Genomic DNA, 23,582 nt, shown 5'->3' with positions numbered 1-23,582 from the left:
AAATATAATTTTTGGATGTACTTTAGCTACTTTTATTTCCAGTATTCTGCTCATTCTTCAGTTGCACAGAAAAGTATATGGATATAGTTTAATAATACTGCAATTTTTTTTGTGCACTACCTTTGTAGTGTACTGTAAGACAGTTATCTGCAAATTGCAAAACACCACTTTAAAGCATTTGCTTTAGATTTGCAAATTCTTTCGTGGTTGCCTCTTATACTAGAGTAGTCTGTTGTTTGAAGAAAGGATTGTTAATCTATTGTATGACTGAATGCAGTATAAATGGAGAAGGGATTGTCCTGTCTCTTCTCCATTTTTGTACGTATACCTGCAATAGATTTCTTTTTCTTCTTTTAGAGAAAGTCATCTGCCTTGTATTATCAATTACTCCAGTAAGGAAGATGGTAACTGGTTGACTTAGTGGGTAGGTCCAAGGCAGTTTTAGAGTCTGAGACCAGGTGGAAACAGGAAAACATCTTGCCAAATTTGAGAAGAGTTTCGGGAGAAACACGTAGCCCTTGTCTTGTTACAGTCATTTATTTTTGTACTTTTAAAATTCTGCTTTGGATTGACAAGAAAAGCAGGCTTGCACCCTGGCCCTTCCTGATATAAGGAAACAATAAGAAAATAAATCTTTCTTTTTTTTCAGACAAGAGTGGAAGCATTATGTCTCCCCATTTGTAGTTAGACCTAACATCTCTCCACAGTATTTGCAGAAGAGATACAGAATAGTCAAGCATTGCATTGTTTTTATGGGTGAGGCACTGCAACAGGACTTCAAATGGCTACTTCACTCCCCAAATTCTGAACTCAGATGTGACTGTGCATTAATTCTTGAGCACAGGGCAATGTTTTGTGCTAAGCTGTTGAGGGATGGATGAACTGTCCTTGGAATTAAGACTGGTTCCACTTAGTTCATGCCAGCCTCTCCTCCACAAAGAATGTTTCCCTTGGCACTTCAGATCCTCTTAGTTAGGGGGTAGCTGAGCCAACATAAAACCCTGATCATCCTCAAGGGGAGTGAATAGTGACTGTCCTCGGGATTCCTGCAGCCTTTTGCTGGCAGCCATACAGCAACTGTATGAGGTATTTTGTGAATGAATTGATGGCGTCCAACAATCTCAGCCTCATACATAGGGTGGGGTTTTTTTTACACTTATAATACTACACTGCAATTAATGTGCCAGAAGAGTTCAGCCTAATTTGTCTAGTTAATCAGGTGGTTACTGGACTGGACTGTGCTTTATGGCAGAGTACAGTCAGTCTTAACAAGTAGCATGGAGCACACCATGTGAAACAGCCAAAGGTTTGCACATGGACAGGAGAACAGCTGCTTTCCAGAATAGTTCAGAAAATATCAGAAACCTCGCTGCCTTTTCCTACACTATCTTCACTCAGCAGAGTGATCATTTCTTCACTGTTGTAGTGAGTTCAAATTGGTGATAGCTCATGACTATCGAGAGCCACACCAAAAGAAAAATTAACGTATTTCCAATAACTACTTCTTTAAGGGGAAAATTCCTGCACACCTATGTATGAGACATTCCCTTAGGGAAAGCTCTACAAATGAAACAGTGATATCAAAAAGTTATAAAAGGCCATGTCATTAACAACAAGAAAGCATTCAGTCCAACAAGCGGCATTCTGAGCTTTGCACATGTGGGACAGCCAAGCTGCTGTAACCAGAAATAGGCTTCAAAGGATATTTTTCCCTGGAGCTTTATCAGTGAAGCTCAGATCTTCAGAGGTGTAGAATTCCCATGTCCCCAAACCCCATCACACAGCCTGCCTGATGCTGCTGCCCTCTGAGATGCTGAGGGGCATAAAATCCAGCCCAGAGTCTAGAGCTAGGTAGTGAGGCAGTAGTTCTGTCTTTCAGACATCTGGTAGTCCTTCCACTCTAAACTCTTGACTAGCAAACTATTGGCTCTATAAATTGATCACATTGCAGGAATGAAGCCTGCTTTGTAAAACATATTCCTCTGTCTTGTTTAAAGTTGGATTTATGCACAAGCAGCTACTTCCATAAATATGTGCCTCCTCACCAAACTCAGTCCAATCCGTGCTCACTCCATTACCCTGCAGGAGCAGAGGAGTTTGACTTTTTTATCCCCTGTAGACTATGAGGACTCATGATTCATGAAGCTAAAACTTACATTCGTCATATGGGTTTTTTTACAGATCAGGATTACAACATGCCAACAGTACATTTGAATACAGTTTAATGTGTCAGTACCTAAACAATACCTTTTCCTGAAAATCTTCTCTTCACATCCATGCAGCGCAGAGGTGCCTGCAAATATGTTTCACGTAGAGCTGAGGAGAATTTCTTTTAAAAAAACCATCACGTACAAAACTCAGGATCAACCTTGGCAGGGGTTCTGTAGCCTCATTAAAGTAACGTATTCTAGTACTTCATCCTTGTGGTTAGAAACTTTTCTTTATATAATCTTTGCTGCAAATTAAATGTATCCTGCCTCCAGTGATTAAAGAGGACGATTGATTCTGGATGGGTAAAAATTTACTCTATGGTGTTGCGGTTTAACCCCAGCCAGCAGCTACGTCCCACCCAGCCGCTTGCTCACTCCCCCCACGGCATGATAGGGGAGAGAATCAGCAGGGTAAAAGTGAGAAAACTTGCGCGTTGAGATAAAGACAGTTTAATAGGTAAAGCAAAAGCCGTGCGCACAAGCAAAGCAAAACCAGGAATTCATTCCCCACTTCCCATGGGCAGGCAGGTGTTCAGCCATCTCCAGGACAGCAGGGCTCCATCACGTATAGTGGTGACTTGGGAAGACAAACGCCATCACTCTGAACGTCCCCCCTTCCTTCTTTTCCCCCAGCTTTACATGCTGAGCATGACGTCCTATGGTCTGGGATACCCCTTGGGTCAGTTGGGGTCAGCTGTCCCGGCTGTGTCCCCTCCCAGCCTCTTGCCCCCCCAGCCTCCTTGCTGCAGGTCAGAGTGAGACACAGAGAGGGTGCTGACACTGTGCAAGCACTGTTCAGCAATAGCTAAAACACTGGTGCATTATGAACACTGGTTTGGTAACAAATCGAAAACACAGCATTGTGCGGGCTGCTAGGAAGAGGATTAACTCCATCCCAGTCAGACCCAGTACAAGGTCTTCCAAAACCTACCTCCTTCTTGTAACCCTCCACTGAAACTGTGTTTTCCAAAACTGGGAAACAGCATTAGTGGTGAGGTGTGACCAACACCAACTGCAACAGAAGGATACCCCCTGTTCCTTCTACATAACACTCATAAACAGGTTTGGTTACAATTCTTAATGTCTGCGGGGTTACGATTATCATGAAATAGACCCTATTATGTAGAATTCTGTGGGGAACTGACATAGAATAAATTCAAACTGCAATTCTAAAGGGCAGGATTCAACTCTTTCAGCACCAATAAATCCTTGCCAACAACTCAAAAGTTATTTATATTTGGGGACGGGGATGTTGCAACAGTATTATGTTGTTAATTCATACACAGTTTATGAATCTGGTCTGTTTCTTCAGTAGTGCTCTCTGGCCGATTGTATCTGTCCTTCTGATTTCTCCTTCTGAACTATGGCACCTTTAACTTGTTTTTAATTTCCTCTGGTTGAATTTGGACCATTTATCAAAATTATTTTGAATTCTGCTCATGTCTTCCAAAGTACTTATACTTCCTCTCAACTTCGTGTCATTTGCTGTTTCTAAATGCACTTGCTATTCCATCATTCAATTTGTTACTGAAAAATTTGAGCAGAACTGAGTATACAGTAAGGTATCCTTTGAGGCTCTGCTCCAAAAAAAATCCACTTTGATAATGTAGACTTCATTTTTTCAAACAGCTGTGCACTCACCTTGTAGGTATGTTATGTGGAAACAGTGTCTAAAGACTTACTAAAGTCAAGCTGTTTCATTGCTACTATTTCGTTTGTTCACTGAATCAGTTACTCTGTCAGAAGAAATTGGGCTAGTTTTACATGATACATTCTTGACAAACAAATACTGGCTGTTTCTTGTCATCTGATCATCTAGTGCTCGTAAATGGATTAATTTTAGGGTGATAGGGAGAGCAAGTGCAAAATTGCAAATTGACTAGAAATCAAAATAACAATAAAGCTGACCAGCCTTTTCATTTCCCAGAATGAATGAAGTACAGGAAGATGAGCATAAAAGATGAAAAGCATATTTGATTTTCAAAGTTATTTCATTTCAAAATATCAGAGTGGGGACCTTAACACTGAAAAATGAAATTTCAAGCTATGGTATTGAGATGAAATTTACTCATTTCATTAAATCACAGAATATTTTTCTGTGTATAAGCATAAGAGTTTAAAAACTCCATGGAGCTGCATGCATCTAAGAGTTTTCCTGCAAAATCCAGCCCCCAATGCCATAGTTTATGGGGACAACATGATAATTTCAAAGACTGGAATCAGATCACTTAATTTTAGAAATCACCTTCAGAAATTCTTGAAGTTCATCTATAAAATATATATGTTGTAAGCTTAAAACCCCACTAAATCCTACAGTTCTCATTTTGTTTCTGTTCATTTTGATCTATGATATCAGAATACAAAAACTCTCTGCAGAATATTTTTATAGAAAAAGGTAAATGTTTTTATTGGTCTCTGCATTGCTGTTTCCACTGCCGCTAAAAAACATGTTTGTTTTTCTCCCTAGATAATTATCTTTTAAATTATTTTTCCACATGAACCATTTTAATTATTCCAAGTGACAAGTCAGAGTCAAAGCCAACGAAAACAGTGGTATCTTGTTGAAAATTTTAATTTGTACATTATATCAATTTTCACTTGAAACCTGTTGCTCTCTGAATTGAATAGCATGTACTTTGACTCATTCAGAATAAGAGTAATTACAGGTGGTCACAGCAGATTGGAATCAAAGTGCGCTGTACTACTGATTCTTGGATTAGCAACTCAGGTTGTTATTCTGAGGTAAGCATGAGATGATACACGTCTCAGATACACAAACACCTTTTAAGATGGGACTGCAAGATGGAGCTGCAAAGACTGGAGGAGAGGAGGGGGAAGGAGATGGCAAAAAAGACAGATAAATAAAAGCATCATGCTCCCAGCATAAACTGTATCCACATTAAGCTCACTTTGCCTGCATAATGAGATGTAATTCTGCAGGTGGACATTCCTTGTGTAGGCAAGGCCTTAATTAACTGGCTGAACTAAAAAATCTTGGTTTGAAAAGATGCTCAGAGAGGGGATGAACATACAATTGCATATTCTCATCTTAAGTTACCACTCTTCCAAATGCAAAGACAAAGCAGTAAAGACTATCTCCCTGAGGTGGGATTTCATACTGTTCAGCTGGTCTACTGCTCCTGCATGCTGAGCTCCACTGGTTTGCTGGAAAAAGCTTCATGCAAATTGCTAGCAGTTTAATTGTTCAGATATGAAGTATCCATTTTAACTTTCCACTTCAAATGTCCTGTCAAATCCTGCTTCTGGCGTGGTCTGCAGGAAACCAGCAAAACAGTGTGATTATATTGAAGATGGAGTAATATGGGCATTATTAATGCTTCTTCATTAACCATCTCTAAAAACATTTTGAAACACAAGTTTTTCTGTGCAGATGACTCGTGTTATTACTGTCACTTTTGTTCTTCCTTTCTCTTGTATTGTAGAATGTTTTAGCTCACGTTGTTATGTTGCTTTACTTTAGAAATCATTTCTGTGAAAGGGATCTTCTTCTGTGTTAAAATACAGTGCCTGACAGCTTGGGAACCTTTGCCTGGACCATTTGGTGTTACTGGAATATTAACAACACTAGCACTTTTTCGCTGAGATACAGTTTTATAATTATTACATTTGCAGAAGGGAGACAGACTCATGGTCTCATGATCATAGATGTTCATTTTCCACAAAAGTTAAGCTGTGAGAGGAATGTCACGGGCAATTTCTAGGCTATATCTATTCAGAGGACTCTGTTCCAGAACTAAGTAACTGTTGTAATACATGCCTCTTTTATTTTTGTTTTCCAAGAACATTTTTTCAGGCGTAGTTGATGAGGAATGTATTGATCCATTTAAATAGAAGTCGTACTGCTCTGCCAGCCTGAATCTGAGAGATAGCACTAGGTGTACACTGTTTTTCTAGTAGGAAGTCTCCTGTTCTCTATAAATAGACATGTTTCAGTTCTGATTGTTCTGTACTGAAATAATTGGCTAGATGTCTAATTACTCTAAACAGAAAACACAGATAATGGCAGGCATTCAAACCCTCCCGAAAAATTGTTCCTAGCAGTTAACTGTTCTACTTCCTGGGCACTGGCTCAGAAACACGCTAGGTCTGAGGGCCCTTTTCCCTTTTCATCTCTTCAGTACATTCATATTGATCACTCTGCTGTGTCCTAAAGGCAAATGATACACAGTGCAGCGTATCCTTTGGAGTCAGGGTTCAAATTCATCCCTGGTCAGGATGTGTAACAATAAACAAGGGAAGGAAATGAACTGCTTCTGAGAAATGGAGTTCTCTCCAGCTCCCTTTCAATTTGCACACAGCTAGGCATTGTGCTTTATATGTAATTATAATGATTTATTCAAAGGTGTTTACTAGGCAAAGGCCTAACATCTTGCTTATCTGATAATTACATAGCTGGTGAGGTCATCGAGTAGGTTGTTAACCCTGTCAATCTTTTGCACTAAAATGAAGTATTTGCTTGTACGTTTCTTTAATGTTTCATTTATTTGCTATATCAGTGCCATTTTTATCTACCTGTAGTTTTTTGTTTCTTTCTTTCACAAAGGATCATGTAGTGAATCTGTCTTGCCTATATCTCACATGCCTTAATTATACTGGTTCTCATAATGTGAAATCGAAGAATTCTTTACAGTAATGCATGCAGCGTAACTGAAAAATTAATCTCTTTATTTTTATCACACTGCTTATAAACATAAAAAAAGGTGATAGTTACTTTCATAGTCCTGGACCCATTCTGCACAATGAGTTCATTACTGTACTTAACGTAAATTGAGTGTTAAATCCCCTTAAGTGAAATCTTCACTCTCCTTGGCATTTGTGATTGTGGTTGTGATAGGAAAAAATTACATTTTGGAGGGGGAATTCGGCCAAAATAACTCTCTTTGTGGGCCATCAGTGGGACAAAATTTAGGGGATAATCTAATAAAATTAGGAAGGTATCTCACAGATGGAGAGCACAAAATAGAATAAAATGCATGTAATCTCCCCAACCTTGGGAAAAAGAACCAACCAACCAGTCACTGAAATAGCTGTCCTGCAGAGAGCTTTGGCCTGATGCTATATCCTGCCTTGGATGCTGTACAGCTTCCCTCGCTGCCCTTTCTGTTTGGAAGTTCTTTATTTCTAATTGTCATACTGTCACTGAAATGATTTACCCTTTATTAAACATATTCACAGTGTCCTCAACAGATGTAGTGATTCTGTTAATCTTTTGAGAGATGCCACTACCTCTAACTACTCCAGATTACGAAGGCTGTATACAGAAGAAAGCAAATAACCACTTGAGGGAGTTGACCAAGCTCGTTTGAAGCTACACTGGCATTTCTACACCACATCACATGCTGTGATATGGGCAAACTCCAAGACCTATTTGTACCTTCTAATCCACAATGGTGTTTTAATTGGTGCAATTTAGTTTTGTCTCTTCTTCAAGCAGCCATCTCTGACTCTGGTGTTGTTTCCTGGTAATAGAACCCCATGGTCCCACAGGTCAGCTTCACCCCAGAAAGGAAGCATCAGAGCTAGCTCAGAAGCTAGCTACTTGCTCAGCACAACTTAGTTCCCACTTGTACACCAGTTCTACGTGTTGGCAATCCGGTGTCTAATATTTAGGAAGCCGCTACACCAAAATTCAGGCTAGAAATTCCCACTGTTTGCAATAGCATGACCAGTATTACTTTCTGTAAAATTTACTTCCCCATAATGAAAGACCTCAGAAGATCACACTGCATATAGTGGATGTGTGTTATAAGTGTGCATGCTGAGGAGTTCAGAAATAAAAAACAAACAACAAATTAAAGCAGCACCATGTTATTGAGCTTTTTCATTTCTGAATGCTAAACAGGTCAAACACCAGGGGACTGGACATCAGTAGGCAGGTACAACAGGAGGTGCTAATTGTGAAATACCTAAATATAGTTCCAAAGGTTGAACTGTGGTAGTGAATATGTCTTTTTCCCTTCTGCCACCTGTAGCTGTTCATGTACTTAGCACTCCAACAGTTTGCTGTTCCTCAGGATTTGGCTCTAAGTATTTTTTGTTCAAATAGGAATTGCATTCTTTTTCAGTATGCTTCTTTTCTTTCCTGATAGGTGGTACAAGCCCTTGGGATCTTCTGATCTGCTTATCTTCCAGAAAAAATGATGGTACTGGCTGCATTCAAATAGAAGACTTGCATCATCTAGAGTTATTCCAGAAGGTAAGAGATTATTGTGTTATCCTTCGTGGGAATGAGAGGACACAGCTAGCCCAAATTTTCAGCACTCACTCATTTAAAAAAAAAAGCATCTAATGCTTATTTTATACTGCAGCAGCATGGTTTAACAGCAATAAAAAACGTTTTTTCAAGTATCCTATCTACTGAGAAATACTTGTCAGATACCAACATTTCATTCTTCTTTATATGACACCCAGTGATCAAAAGCAATTTTTCATTTGGACATAGTATGTTATTTTGGAGGTAAGTATTTCAGTGTAAATACTGAAAATTGTTACAACTGAGTGTCAAGTTTTCTTTTCATCTTCTTTAGCTTGAACTTTTCCGTTCTTGGCCACTCTCAACCAGCATGTCAGGCAGCAAAGGCATCTACAGAAGTCAAGGGAAATTTAAGCAATTTACCCCATTAGAAAACAGAATTTAGAAATGGGGAGAAACAACTAGCAAATGCATGCAATATTTCAGAATAATAGCATAGGCAGAAGATAAAGCTGGACTAATTTAGCCTTCACATATCACTATTGAGTTTCATCTGATGTAATTGCTCCCTTGTAAACATAATTTACGCACCTTTCCAAACAGTGACAGTGCTCCTACAATTGATAATGTGCAAGCTGGACCAGTGTCCTCCTTCAGGGCCTTCATGTGAGTTCCTTGCTCTGGCACTGCATTCTGCTTACTCACAGTCCAAAGCATCAGTGGTGCCAATATTTCTTGGTATTTTCAGGACTGCTTTTTTTTTTTTCACTTGAGCATGTTGTGGGCACAGTTTAGGTTACTTAGATATGCAAATGTCTAAATAAGCACCTGACCTGTTGGTAAAAATATGTAAGTGACTTATTTAAACTGAGGTCGTTCTTTGCAAAAATGTGACCAAACTATGGATACAGTTTGGCTTGTATTTCAAGTAAAATGACATACATAATAATGGCAGCACCCAAAGGTACAGACTCCTACTTGATGGACTGGGAGAAATAGAGCTACTGTTAAATGGTAAAGATACTGTTATATGGTTCAGGTGTGAAGTTCATGAGGATACGAAAAATGACTGCCTGTCCACAAAAGTCAGAGCTAGGAGCATGTACACTGGGGTTCCCTGGGACAGGATGCCTTATCTAGGTGTATCCAAAGTGAAATTTTTATAGCAGTTCCAGTTTGCTAGAAGTATACATTCTTTGGGTTCAGCTCTCAGGTCATAAAAACACCCCAGGCTTCTGCAAACTGCTTTTTGCTTATTCTACCCATATTATCATATCTGAGCCTCTAACACTGTGCAATATAATAATCCTTAGAGCACTCTGCAATGTCCAGAAGTTTCACACATGAAAAACTGAGACTCAAGGTGATCAAAGGAATTGTCCAAGTTCTCTCAGGAAGTCTGCAGCACAGCAGGGACTTAAACCAGATGGCCCATATCGCCGGATAACTTTAAATATTGGACTAACATTACTCGCTGCTGGCATGTCCATACCATGGTGCAACACAGTTCTTTGTTGCAGAGCCTGGATGTGGTTTAGCTACGTTAGGTTACCACTGTTCTCAAGCACAGCAATTCAAGAGGCATAGGCTAATTCCATGCAGGGAGAGACAGTGATTGATAACTGGCAGAGAACAGAGAAGCTGCAGAAACTGAAAAGGGGGCAGGGAAGGGGTGAAAACTCAGCAGGCAGGAGGAGAGCCATAAGTCTAAAATTTTGGTTTGTGATGGCCATGGAGGAAGACCGCACACTTTAACTTCATTATCCCACGTTGCAGGGATGGCAAAGTTGTCATTCCCTTTTGACACTGACAGTTTTGCACATGAGGTGTCTCTGATAAATTAAACACAAACCAATTGAAGGCTCCAGGAAAAAAAGCACTTTTCTGAATGAAATCATTAAAACCTCTCTTTTTATATACAGGTAAACCTACTTCCAGAAATCCAGCATTTCCTTTGCAGAAAAGAGGGATTATGCCAGATAAAAAAAGCCTTTTCAGGTAACCTAATTTCTTAAAATCTGCATATGTGATGATGGTCTTTTAATAGTTGTCACAGGAAGTCTCTGAAATGAGACTGTCAGGCTTACAATTCCTTTTTATTTTTAGTCATGAATGCATAGGGGGGGAAAAATGAAACAAGAATGATAATCGATCTCAGACACCACTTAAATACTGATTACAGTTATGCAGTATCTTTTCAGGTAAAGATATTGCATTGTTTAGCTATTGCATACTGCAGAAATAATTTGGCTCTAAGTGTCTTATTTTTGGACTGTTTTGTGTTAATATAGTGTATTGGTGTTTACACTTCAAAGCCCTGGGTTCGGTGTAATAAGTTTGTTCAGCTTTACAAAAATGTTGTGGCATGGAGAAGGAGTAGGAGTCAGAGTTTGGTTCCCGTCCAGACACAGTTTACTGATAAAAAGCCTTTGTGTATTAAGATCATCAACCAGAAGAGTTTAAAGGTTATGGGCAAGTTGCCAGAGAATTCTACTTTACTATGGGTGAAATTCAGCTTTGAATAGAAACTGGAAAATACTGTTGTGCACCATATTAGGTCTATTTAAACTACAAAGGGACACGTTATGATCTCAGTTACACTACTAAATATCCAGCATCAATGCTATTTTGGATTTATGATCTATCTTCACTACATAAACTTTGCTGATAAGAAATTTTGTCTTTTTTTTTTTTTTTTGTAATCCACTAACAACCAACCCCACATTTATTCCATTAGTGTTTAGCCTTGTTTACAGACAAATACACAAGATTGATCAGTCTGATCTTTCCTTTCCTTTCCTTTCCTTTCCTTTCCTTTCCTTTCCTTTCCTTTCCTTTCCTTTCCTTTCCTTTCCTTTCCTTTCCTTTCCTTTCCTTTCCTTTCCTTTCCTTTCCTTTCCTTTCCTTTCCTTTCCCTCCCCTCCCCTCCCCTCCTCTCCTCTCCCTTTTTGCCTTTTATATATGTGCTATATTTAGCACATAAGGAAAGGATTCATTACAACTCTTTTCATTTAGATGTTAGGTGTCTTCTGCAGCAGTATTCCCCTTAAGTCAGTGGAGAGAGAGGGGCACCTATAAACACTACTTCATTTTAACCTAAAATATGTGTTTAAAATAGGTGTGTTGAATTAGCCTCTGCAGGTAATTACTACCCAATTATCTTTCACCACTGACTGTAAATGGAGCCTAGACAAGTAGCTTAGATTAAATACCTGACATTTGGATGCTTGACTAAAGTTGAGGTTAGGTGGTTCCTAACCTAAGCATACAGTATTTTCCCTTTTAATTTTTGTACTGTTTCATTTAAAGATTGATCAATATTTAAAACCTATGATGTGAAGTGTTTCCCTTAAAGAACTGTATGTTGAGGGTCAGTTTAAATTGGACATTTACATTTTCCTGGTGCAGTACATTGTAAAAACTGATCATAATGAACATGCAGTATAATAAACATCTATCCCAGTCCCATGAGAGTCCTTTATCATGAAGTCATATTACACCAGGTAAGGGATATATTCTTTTTTGGCTGACTTTTAAGTATGTCTTCAGTGATGCCTAATACCTTGATTCCCTTGCACTGAAAAGTGAATTAGAGTATTCATAGAATAGAATAGAATGAAATAGAATAATACTATATTAGATATAGTACCAGCTTCAGAAAAAAACTGAGCAGATTTCTAAAAATTTCAAGGACTTCAGGAACTGGTATGTCCTACTCATATTGTAACAGAGTACCTTTAAAAGACATTGGCTTGCCCTGCTACTTGGAGAAAGGCCAATTGCAGTGGTTTTATTATTTTGGTACCACAAAACCACAAACACAAGAGGTGCTCACCACACACAGAGATTCCTCCTTAAAATATGCACATTTTCACTGGTGTCCATAAACTGTGGTACAAGCCACTTTGTGTATGTGGTCTGTTAAGCTGTTTTGGTGTATTGGGTCTGCATAGCAAGGTTTTGGTAGTGGCGGGGCTACAGGGGTGGCTTCTGTGAGAAGCTCCTAGAAGCTTCCCCCATGTCCAACAGAGCCAATGCCAGCCGGCTCCAAGTTGGACCTGCCGCTGGCCAAGGCCGAGCCCATCAGCAATGGTGGCAGTGCTTCTGGGAGAACATATTTAAGAAGGGGAAAAAAAACCCCTGTGCAAGAGCAGCTGGAGAGAGGAGTGAGAATATGAGAGAGCAGCAACCCTGCAGACACCAACATCAATGAAGAAGGAGGGGAGGAGATGCTCCAGGCACTGGAGCAGAGATTCCCCTGCAGCCCATGGGGAAGACCATGGTGAGGCAGGCTGTCCCCCTGCAGCCCATGGAGGTCCACGGTGGAGCAGATATCCACCTGCAGCCCGGAGAGGACCCCACACTGGAGAAGGTGGATACCCACAGGAGGCTGTGACCCCATGGGAAGCCCACGCTGGAGCAGGCTCCTGGCAGGACCTGTGGCCCCGTGGAGAGAGGAGCCCACGCTGGAGCAGGTTTGCTGGCAGGACTTGTGACCCTGTGGGGGACCCATGCTGGAGCAGTCTGATCCTGAAGGACTGCAGCCCGTGGAAAGGACCCACACTGGAGCAGTTCATGAAGAACTATCTCCTGTGGGAGGGACCCCATGCTGGAGCAGGGGAAGAGTGAGGAGTCCTCCCCCTGAGGAGGAAGGAGCAGCAGAGACAACATGTGATAAACCAACCTCAACCCCCATTCCCCTGTGTCACTGAGGGGGAAGAGGTAGAGAGATTTGGAAGTAAAGTTAAACCCAGGAGGAAGGGAGGGGTGGGCAGAAGGTGTTTTAAGATTTGGGTTTTTTTCTCATTATCCTACTCCAATTTGATTGTCAATAAATTAAACTAATTTCCCCAAGTTGAGTCTGTTTTGCTGGTGATGGTAATTGGTGAGTGATCTCCCTGGCTTTATCTCAACCCACAAGCTTTTTGTTATATTTTGTCTCCCCACCCAGCTGAGGAGGGGACTGAGCGAGTGGCTTTGGTGAGCACCTGGTATCCACCACACCGCCTCTTTAGGGAAGGGCCATTTGTAAATATCTTATTCCATACTTATATTATTAGTGCTTTCCTGACAAAGTGAAAAGCCCTTCTGACTTATGCTGAAATCCCACTGAAATCAACGTAGTATGTGTGCAGGGGTCTGGGTCCTACCCACCCAGTAATGGAGGATTATTCTAGCAGTCTGCTGAAGGACTTTCAGATGGAAGAAGGCCCACCCCTCACCTTTCAGTTTACCAGTAATAAAGATATTGTACCTGAATTAGCTGCAGTGTTTTAAAGTAAAAAAAAAAAAAACCAAACGTCTCTTAAATCTAGGTTTCTCCACATCAGCATGTGTCCTAAGGGCTGAGGTAGCTGTTTCAACACAAGGGTCTCATGCCACTTGAGACACCATGGAGAGTCCAGGATGCCCAGTAGGATGGGCAGATTTGGCACAGAACCTTTTTGGTCCAGCAGCTGGAGGCTCAGAGGGATATCCTGTGGTGTCCTAGATGGCAACAGATGTCTACGTGTGGATACCTGAATTTAATACTTGGTATCTAAGCTCCCAAAATTAACAGAAGTACAGTTTAGAGTGAGCAAGCCCAAAAGAGCATCTACTTTCAGCATAATTTAGGGTTAGCTGAATTGCTCCATGCTGACTGTATAGACTACACTGACATCCCCTGACAGGAAAGGGAACTTAGACTGTGGCACACAGGGGGTCATCTTTGTATAGACCAGACCTCAAAGTGCCTCAACCTGGAAATGAATCCCATTCAGTATCACTGAATATGTGACATCTAATTTACTATGAGTGAAATTCACCTATAGAAGGTGAAATTAGAATCAGAACGGTAAATTATTTGATTTCAGGTTAAGAAGACAAAAAGGCATAAGTTAAAGCAAACTTCTAGAGCCAGGATTTCAGATACTCTCCTCCCCTTCCATTCACCTGACAAAGCCAGCTCTTTCCACTTCTTTCTTTTGCTTGCATCTTCCGACAGGCCTTTCTTTCCAACAACAGCAAAGTTGTCAATTATTAGGATTTGTTTGATCCTCAATTTTAAAATTATTCAGGGGAAGAATGGTTTTCTTCAGTATTTCCTCCACAGAAGAGTTTGTTTCCTTTCAAACCAGTCATGTAATTTCACTCTTGCGTGTTTGAGTCAACAGGGCTTCTCTGCAATTCCCGTTGAAGAGGATCAGTTGGTTTGTTATTACTGTGTTTGTCATTTAGTCAGCCCCCAACGAGCAAAGCAATTTCCTGTAAAAGTGAAAATACAAAGTTGCTGCTCTAAGAATTATGTGATCTAATTAAAGACACTCTAAGTCGTAGAAAGAAGTATCAGGCAGCAAGGCGGAGAGGATGGGATCACTGAATTTACTGTGGGTATGACAGTGTTGATACTGATAAGCAGTGGGTACAAGGGTGAAGATTATTTTTTTAAAAAATGTTGTTCTCTGTTGTCATGCAACTCTAAAGCTGCTAGGTTTTGTATTTAAGAGAGCATGCCTTTTCTCACGCCTCTGTTGTATCAATATAGGAAAGAAAATTAGTTGTAGAAAATATCAGGTCAGTGCTTGTTTCTTTGCTTTGTCTCTTCAGTGGATAATCTTTTTGTCAGTCTGAAAACTCAGATTGGTTCTGTCTGTATGGGGGCAAAAATTATGCACATACCAGTGATGACTGCTTTTAGGAGACAGGAGAGAGGCTGGGAAAATAAAAAAAGTTAGGAAAATCAGACCAGAAGAAGAGTTTAGAGGAGCAAAAAGGTAAAAAATACATGACGTGTGCAAATATTGAGTAAGAGAAGGTGTTGCTGGAGGATGGGCACATGTGGCAGTGGGTTTGTGATGAGGCATAAGAATGGTAATGGACCTTAAAATTCAGCACGGAAGACACCAATAAGTGCTTCAGCCTGAGCATATTAGTTTCACTCCTGCTTTTGCAGGGCATTTGGCCCAGTTTTTAATCGGGTGCCTGATGTCTGCTCACTACATGAGACTTGGGCCATGAAGAGGTTCTGGTATAGCTATTGAATGATTAAGGAAGGCTCCTGGCATTTATTGCTCAGGTCAGCAAAAGCTGCAGCTGTTGCCTAGAAGCTCTCTGAGGTTGAAGAATGACTGGCAAAGAGATTTCAGGTGTTCATACTTTGTATCCCAGCCCAGGTGGGCTGAGAACTAGGCTTGGCTGCCTCCTGGAACTACTCTCAGCTGAGAGATGGAGAGGACTAAGGTCCATAATGTGAGCAGGATTGCCCCGCTCCAGTTTTGGGCGCAAGAAAGGCACCTGACGTACGCACAGCAAACACTCTCTTTGACAGGTTTTGCCTGGGAAAGCAGTGGAAATGCTTATAGTGTTGCCTCCCTGATTCTCCTGTCCCCTAAGTGTTTCAGGTTTGTGTGGTGGGTTTTCGGTAGCGGGGGAGAGGCGGCAGGGCAGGCTCCTGTGAGAAGCTGCCAGAAGCTTCTTCCCCGGCTGGGAGGGGGCCCCGCCTCTGGGCCAGGCCGAGCCCGCCAGCGACGGCGGGAACACCTGAACAGAGGGAAGAGGGGGAACCTGCCGCAGAGAGGGGGTCGGGATGGGAGAGGAACCCCTCTGCGGACACCAGGTCAGGGAGGAAGGGGAGGAGGAGGCTGATGCCCCCGCAGCCCGCCGTGAGGCAAGATGGCAGGCTGAGGGGAGGAGGAGGCTGATGCCCCCGCAGCCCGCCGTGAGGCAAGATGGCAGGCTGTCCCCCCCCCAGCCCACGGAGGGGAGCGGGGGAGCCGGTGCCCGCCTGCAGCCCGCGGGAAGGACTCCCCTTGGAGAAGTTGGTGGAGGACTGTCTCCCGCGGGAGGGAGGGACCCCCCGGTGGAGCAGGGGCCGGGTGAGGAGTCCTCCCCCCGAGGAGGAAGGAGCGGCAGAGACAAGGGGGGAGGAACCGACCCCAGCCCCCAGCCCCTGTTCCCCTGCGCCGCCGCCGCCGCCGGGGGGAGGAGGAGGGAGGGAGAACCGGGAGTGGGGCTGAGGCGGGGAGGAGGGAGGGGGGAAGGTCTTCTAAGGTTTGGGGTTGCTTCCTAATGTCCTTGTTTTGTTTGGTTGGTAACAAATGAAATTGAGTTTGTTTCTTCCCCAACTTGAGCCTGTCTTTTGCCCGTGACCATAAGTGGTGAGTGGTCCCTCACAGTCCTTGTCTCGACCCACGAGCGTTTCTTTGTATTTTCTCCTCATCCCACCGTGGCCGGCGGGGGGAGGGAGGGAGCGAGCGGCTGCGTGGTGCGTTGTTACCCGTTGGGTTTAAACCACAACACTAAGCAATCCAGACTAGTCTGTCTTTTCACATAAGCATTTGTCTTCCTTCATCTCTTCCATGGCCCAGCCTGTGCCATGCATAGCTGTTTTCTCTACCCATCCAGATCACTGATTCTTTTCAAAGTAATACTTTTGCTGTATGCCTTCCTTCTGTGTTTCTTTTCATTAATGTCACTAGTGCAGAGACTTTGAGTGTCTACCAGCCTTGCGTGCTCACCTGGTCACCTGCAGGGGTGGCCAACAGTGGTAATCACTCAGAAGGTCTTGGGATAGACGAGACCCTATGAAATTGGGTGGGAGAGCCAAGATAGTCCAGCTGTGTGACTGTGCTCTCACTATGTGACATGTTTACTGTCTGGTGCTAACCCTGCACCAGGTTTCCTCTCCCCCTGCCTAGCATCCCTGGGTTACTCTAGAGTCAGCAGGAACGGTGGTGAGATGAGGAAGCAAGGCCCAGTGGGACCACCTATGTAAGAGGGAAATTATGGATTAAATGTATTTTCTGTTGTAATAATTCAACATGTCTGTGACAGGAACATGCTTCTTTATAGGGGGATGCATTTCTTTTGCCATCTGGCCCTTATAAATGTCTGCATGCAAGTTGTGATCAGTTTTGTGCCTATTACCTTTCTGCTACTGAAGTGTCTAAGAGCCTCAAGAATGGCTAATAAAATCAGCATCCAATTCTTTTGAGTTAATTTTTATTATGAACTACATGGGGCAGGGTTTTCTTTGTTTTACAACAGGGTCAGATCTCAGCTAGGACAAAAAATGTTCTTCTGTAATAACAGCAAATACAAGGAGACTGAAAAGAAGTAAAGCAGCTAGATGAATTTAATTACTTGGTCTATACTATTCTATATTCTACCCTGTTACTAGTACAGAGTTGTAGCTGTGGCTCTAATCATGTAAAAGCCAGCATTTCCACTGAGTTGCTTTTTCCAGACTTTTATAGCTTATCTGTAAATTTATGTTCTAGTATGAAGGATACACACAGAAGCAGCAGCTGTTCTGGAAAATATTGAAAAAAAAGCCCCTTATCTTTTAATTGTGAGGATGCTTTATGAATGAAGAAGCTAACACTGTATTTAGTAAGTAGTGTTCTCCAAGCACCTGCTGAAACAGAGAAGCAAAAAAAATGGTAAATGATTACTCTAAACTGAAGCTGTATTTACTGATGTTTTTAAAGGGGAAAATAAATAACACATACATTTTAAAGTGATGCACTGTCATCATTTTGTCTTTTTAACTCTGAAACTTCACAGGTGTTTTCTAGCATGAATTTCGCTGCATTCCAACCCACAGTTTAAATTCCTTTCCCTCTACATTTGCTTTACTAGAAACTTTTTTTATACTAAACGTATTTTAGATAGTTTAAATTTCCAGGAATGACTAGTACTTTGAAATTTCTCCATTCTGAATACTCGGGGTGGGTTGCTTTGAGATTAACTGTATTACAGAGGGAGGGATCACTGCATTTTTTTTTTTAATATGAAAACCTTTTAAGGACAGCTAGATCAGTAGTCAGTAGTGGGTGGGATATTGAACCTGCAGCAATGTGCACATCGCAAATGAAGCTTATAACATGCCAAAACCATCGCAGGAGAGTTAAGTATCAAGCAAGAAATCATACTCCTATGGAATCAATGGAAACTTTGCCAGGACTTCACTGGGGGCCATGTCTGCCCCTAGTCTTTCTAGCTTCCTTCAAAAACTCAGTATCTGCTTTGGGTTTCACAGCCACCCTTTTCTAAATGCATAGGTTATAAAACTGAGTGTTAAAGGTTCTCTCTCTTTCTTTAGCAACCCCAAGGCATAATGTGTAAGCCGTAGGAGAGTACTAATCTTTGTTTCAGAGTCTTTTCATCCAATAGGTCAAATGGATAACAGGAGGCAATTAAATGGAATAGGTCTGCTTTCTGTGACAAGCCTGCAATGACCTCAAGGCATGTAGTGGCAGTAGTTCAACTGAAATCATGCATCCTCCAAGATCAACACTGAAAAATGAAAAAAATGCACTTTTAATGCTCATTACTTTCATGGTTATGCAGCTTAGAGCAGGTTGGTATACATGACTGAGCAAAAGGTACTATAAAGATAGTAGGCTTTATTTTGATCAAAAATCCCCTAGTCCTGGAGGTGCTCGGAAGTCTTCCTAAGACTCTATGAAAGCTTTTTAAACATATCCTGCTGTGAAGAAATCTTTGCAGCTGTGTAACACACCTTTTCAACCTTCAAAGGCTGGAAAATTGCCCAGCTGTAAATACTAGAAGAGGACCAGGTTGTAGCAATGCAACTTGCCCGGTCTGTATCAGAAATAAACTCTTTGTGCTCCAGCAGCCCACACCGGTCAGGCAGATGGATAATTCCAACACAGGATGTAATACGAAGTTCTTCTAACTCACCGAGGTGCCCTGTCAGAGAGCAAACCTGCAAGGCTTACAGAGAGGACCTGTTTTCAGTCGTTCCTGAATATTGCGCTGCAGAAACTGCTGAGAAATGTCGTGAGGTGACTATAATTCTCCTTTTTTTTTTCTGTGCAAGAGAATTCAGGCTCCTGCTAGAGACAGACTATCACTATGAAAATCCAGGAAGAAGTTCGGAAGGCTTCTATGCAGATGGAAAGTCTCCTGTATACTTTTCAGGATTAATGTACTTTTATTTTCTGAAGTGATGTTTTTCCTGCTAAAAAGAAAAGCAATTGGATGAAGACTCTGCAAGTACAAATGTACTGAGCTTACAATGTCCTTTATGAAAGAAATGAACAATGTGCTGGGCTCAGAACAAAGCACAGCACCTTAGTTATGTTTTGTCACATCTCTAGCTTTGTGCTTCATTAAACAACCAGGAGCTCCCAAGGTGACTCAAGCGCTCTTGAAATGTTTCTAACAGATCTGACAGCTGATAGGCACTTTAGAAGCAAAATGACCTCTTTCTCACAAACAATAGTCTCAATCGGTCCTTGTTCCATGTTTGAAGTGTATAAAATATAGCCTATTTGATCTTGAACAAAGTAAAAAAAAAAAAAAGTAACAAAACCATATCATAACCCTCCTTGTAACATCAAAGGATAATATAAAAGGAAGGATAAAGAAGAGGACACATCCTCATTCATCTTCTGTTTCCTTTTGTTTCAATTGAGTGTTACTCAGTTCAACCAGTAGGGTCTTCTCCTGCTAAATTCCTTACCTTTGCAGATCACCAGATGTTCACGTTAACCTAAGTGTTCCATTTACCACCAGTCCACATGGCTGCAGCCGTGTCAGCGCTGACCTGGCTCTGCTCCAGGAAGTCTTAATTTGTCCAAATGTACTTCTAGCTGTTGGTAAACCTTTTGCTCAGCCACACATTGTAACTCTTAAATCAGCTATTCTTTATTGTGTACGTGTTGAATCTCATGTTACACTTCAGAACTCTGAGCCAAAGACAAGTAAATAACTTGGGAGCTGGAGATGGGGAGAGAGGGAGCAAGAAGTCATAGCTGTGTTAAAATACTTGAAAGGCCTCATTAGCTGTCAGTGTAGCTGCTATGTTAGATATACCAGTTGTCGCTGTCAGCTGATCTGTTTGACTCTGTGGTACTTTGAGAGATTGCAGTTGACAGAACAATATCTACCTCCAGTTCATGTGACAAAGAGGTACTTCATTTTTTGATCTGGAGGTGTTGACTTGCTTTGGTGGATCTTATACCTCCCTTTCGCATGTGCCTCCCAGCTGTTCCTATGTCTCAGATCTATGTTTTACTTGTTGCTGCGGTTAGAGGGCTAATGTGTGAATTCAGCTGAGAACTTGTGGTGGCTTCCTTACCCATCAAAATGGCATCAGGGAGACCACCCTAGGCAGAGGTAAAGTCGTGCTGTTTGTCAGTGTTTTCAATGGTATCATTTCAGAGATGTCAGCATAAGAAAACTTCCTCAAGCCAGAATTTTGAGGAAGTGAAGCATTTCTTTTAAGTGAAAGCGGGTATCTGGCCTTAGGTCCTCTGCTTTACACTGCATTGTCACAAATGGCACCAGCAAAAGGTTCTTGTGGCAAAGCCTGCAGCTGCTCCTCAGGAAAGGCAGCAGTCTGTGTAGCCTTTCAGTTACTGCATAGCCACTTTAAAAGGGAAAATGTTCTTTTCTAGTTTATGTGGTTTGGGTTTTTTTTTTTCTTCTTTTGATCTTTAGAGTCTGCTACAAAAACTAGTGATATTAAGATTTGAATTTTTGAAAGAGGGGATGTAATCTGGGTATGACACTAGGATGCTTGGACTCTTTCTAACTTGGTTACCTAAGCTGCCTGACACATCAACTGCTGAGCCTGCCTCACCTCTTCTGTTATAAAATGTTGATGTTATTTACATACTTCAAAAGGACTGGTTAATTAACAACAGCTTGTGGAGTGATTTCAAGATGGAAAAACATGGCAATTACTGCAAACAGTAAAGGCACTGCCGGCTAATTTTCATTGATGATAATGTTGATTAACAAATTTACAGCTCTAATAAACACTGTTGCTGCTTTTGAGTGCAAGAGCAGGTGAAGAGTTGCCATGAGAACTGATGCAGCTGAGTGTGCTGCAGTTCAGCACTACTGATGTCTCTTTATTATTATGATAATTGTATTCATTGATTACTAGAAGTAGATTTTCCAAAGCGAGGGACTGTCACTCCCTGTTAACTCTGCCTGATGGTTACATGCTGTGTGTCATCTCAAAGGAGCAAGTACCTTGTGACAGTCTCACTTCCCCTTCTCGTTCTTCCAGCCACCCTGAGATGGGCTCACTCCCAGGTGGATGCTAACACAAAACCAACAGAGGTATGCAAGGCACTGTACAAACAGGATGCTCTATAGCATGAGGGATAATGTACGAGCATTTCCTCATTTTTAGTTCTTGATGCTAATCACCAGCACCCTGAATTTGTTTAACCTTCTCTTCTTTAAGAGATGCCAGGTTTCCTTTTTTTTTTATGTTGAGGCATATTGCAATGACTTAGGGCAATACTAAGGATCGTCTACCCAGTAGTTTGAGAATTTCAGGACACTTCCATTTTTTATCTGTCCCTACCCATTTTTAAATTTTTTTTTTGTATATCCAGCCCCAGTAAATGGTCCACTGGGTAGTGACAGATGAATTAATGTCAAAGTAATCTTTTCTATCTCCCCAAAACAGCTAAAACTCTCATTTGAGGGGGGTAAATGTAGGTACAAACCTCATCTCATTCTCTTCAAACTCCATCTTGTGAGTTAATACCATATTGGTTACTTGTTGCTTAGCAACACAATTAAAACCATATTTTAAAAAGGAAAAGTCACTCTACTTTCTCTTGATTGATGAGCTCAACAGCCATTTTCTGCTGCCTAGTTCTTATTTTCAGTGAAATATTTGTTTTCTTTTAAATAAGAAAATTATGGTTTGTGCATTTCCCTTTTCTCAATGTTATGGTCATTTTAACTAAAGCAATTGCTGCAAAATGCACACCTTTGACATAATTTGGCTTTCAGATGATCAGCTGAGAAGAGCTGTCATTCTTGTCCTTTGCATGGTTCTGTTAGTGTTGTCACGTAGCTATGGCCTAATGTAAAAAGTGTACATGCTATAGGGAGCTTGGTCTGGAAGCACAGTTCTGCCTCCTTTCAGCTGTGTGCTATAGCCATCAAGGTAGGACAGCCTGTCTCTCTCTTGTCTGCCCCCCTAGGCAGCATTGGCAAGGGGGTAGCTTAGGTTGCTGTCATGGGCTTCATTGGGTTTTGTGTGACTTTGGTCCCACTCACAGTCAACAGATCAGTGTCTTGCTGTTTAAAGACCTAGGCCATGAGATTTGAACTCAAGAGTCTGACAGTGCTGGGCTGTTCCCGATGGATGTGCTCCAGTACCAAGATACAGGGAAACAGGGCTTGGCTCCATAACTCTATAGATAGTTGCAATAGCAGAGGGCTGTGTCTTGCCTTCTTACCAATGTGAGATAAATCAGAAAAACATTTCTGAAGTCATCTGTGCACTGTGGAGAGCCTTTATGTGTTTTAATAATGCTGGTTTTGCCTGAACACCAAAGCTGTATGATCAAACTTTACGCTATGGGAATTATTTGCAGCTGCAAGTAAGTAGCTTAGTTTTCTTGCATAGTCAGTGAAAAAACAGACCCTTTCAGAGAGCAGTTCAGAGCCAGTATTTCTCTTAGTGCTCCAAGGACTGGTCTCGCGCTCTCTCCATTGCCTAAAGACAAAGCCTAAGAATACTATTTTGCTAATATAGGTACTTCAGTTAGGTAACTGAAACAATGCATAGGAGTAGTTGCTGTGGGACCATTGTGAATTGCCATGGTGACATGCCAGTCTCTTTATAGGGTGGAAATTGCCATAATGAAATGCTGTTGTGCCTTTATAAGGAAGATATGGAAAAAATAGCACCTAATTTAGCAGATCTGTTCCTTGTACATATTCAGAAGCAAGTCTGCTAAATAAATGATTTAAAGGGAGTTTATTGGCTTATTCCCGTGTGGTGGGTTGACCCTGGCTGGGTGCCAGGTGCCCACCAAAGGTGCTCGATCACTCTATTTCTCAGCTGGACAGGGGAGAAAGACTATAAGAAAAGGCTTGTGGGTTGAGATAAAGACAGGGAGATCACTCACCAATTACCATCACCAGCAAAACAGACTCAACTTGGGGAAATTAGTTTAATTTATTGCCAATCAAATCAGAGTAATGAGAAATGAAACCAAATCTTAAAAGACCTTCTGCCCACCCCTCCCCTCCTTCTGGGCTTAACTTTACTCCCAATTTTCTCTACCTCTTCCCCCTCAGTGACACAGGGGTATGGGGGTTGAGGTTGGTTTATCACATGCTGTCTCTGCTGCTCCTTCCTCCTCAGGGGGAGGACTCCTCACTCTTCCCCT

The 23,582-nt window shown here is 41.6% G+C and overlaps 1 protein-coding gene across 1 annotated transcript in view; it reads left to right on the top strand.

Moving 5' to 3' along the window:
• Positions 1-23,582, top strand: part of CPED1 (cadherin-like and PC-esterase domain containing 1) — a 168,605-nt gene that overhangs the window by 38,633 nt on the left and 106,390 nt on the right. The window contains exons 6-7 of the mRNA XM_010581312.1: positions 8,321-8,427; positions 10,347-10,422. Of these exons, the coding sequence (XP_010579614.1) occupies positions 8,321-8,427; positions 10,347-10,422 (183 nt within the window). The remainder of the gene's footprint in view (positions 1-8,320; positions 8,428-10,346; positions 10,423-23,582) is intronic.

This window comes from Haliaeetus leucocephalus, unplaced genomic scaffold, assembly GCF_000737465.1.
Source record: "Haliaeetus leucocephalus isolate CR32 unplaced genomic scaffold, Haliaeetus_leucocephalus-4.0 Scaffold763, whole genome shotgun sequence".
Lineage (NCBI taxonomy): Eukaryota > Metazoa > Chordata > Aves > Accipitriformes > Accipitridae > Haliaeetus > Haliaeetus leucocephalus.
The sequence above is the reverse complement of the archived record's forward strand: the minus strand, read 5'-3'. Positions and strand labels throughout refer to the sequence as shown.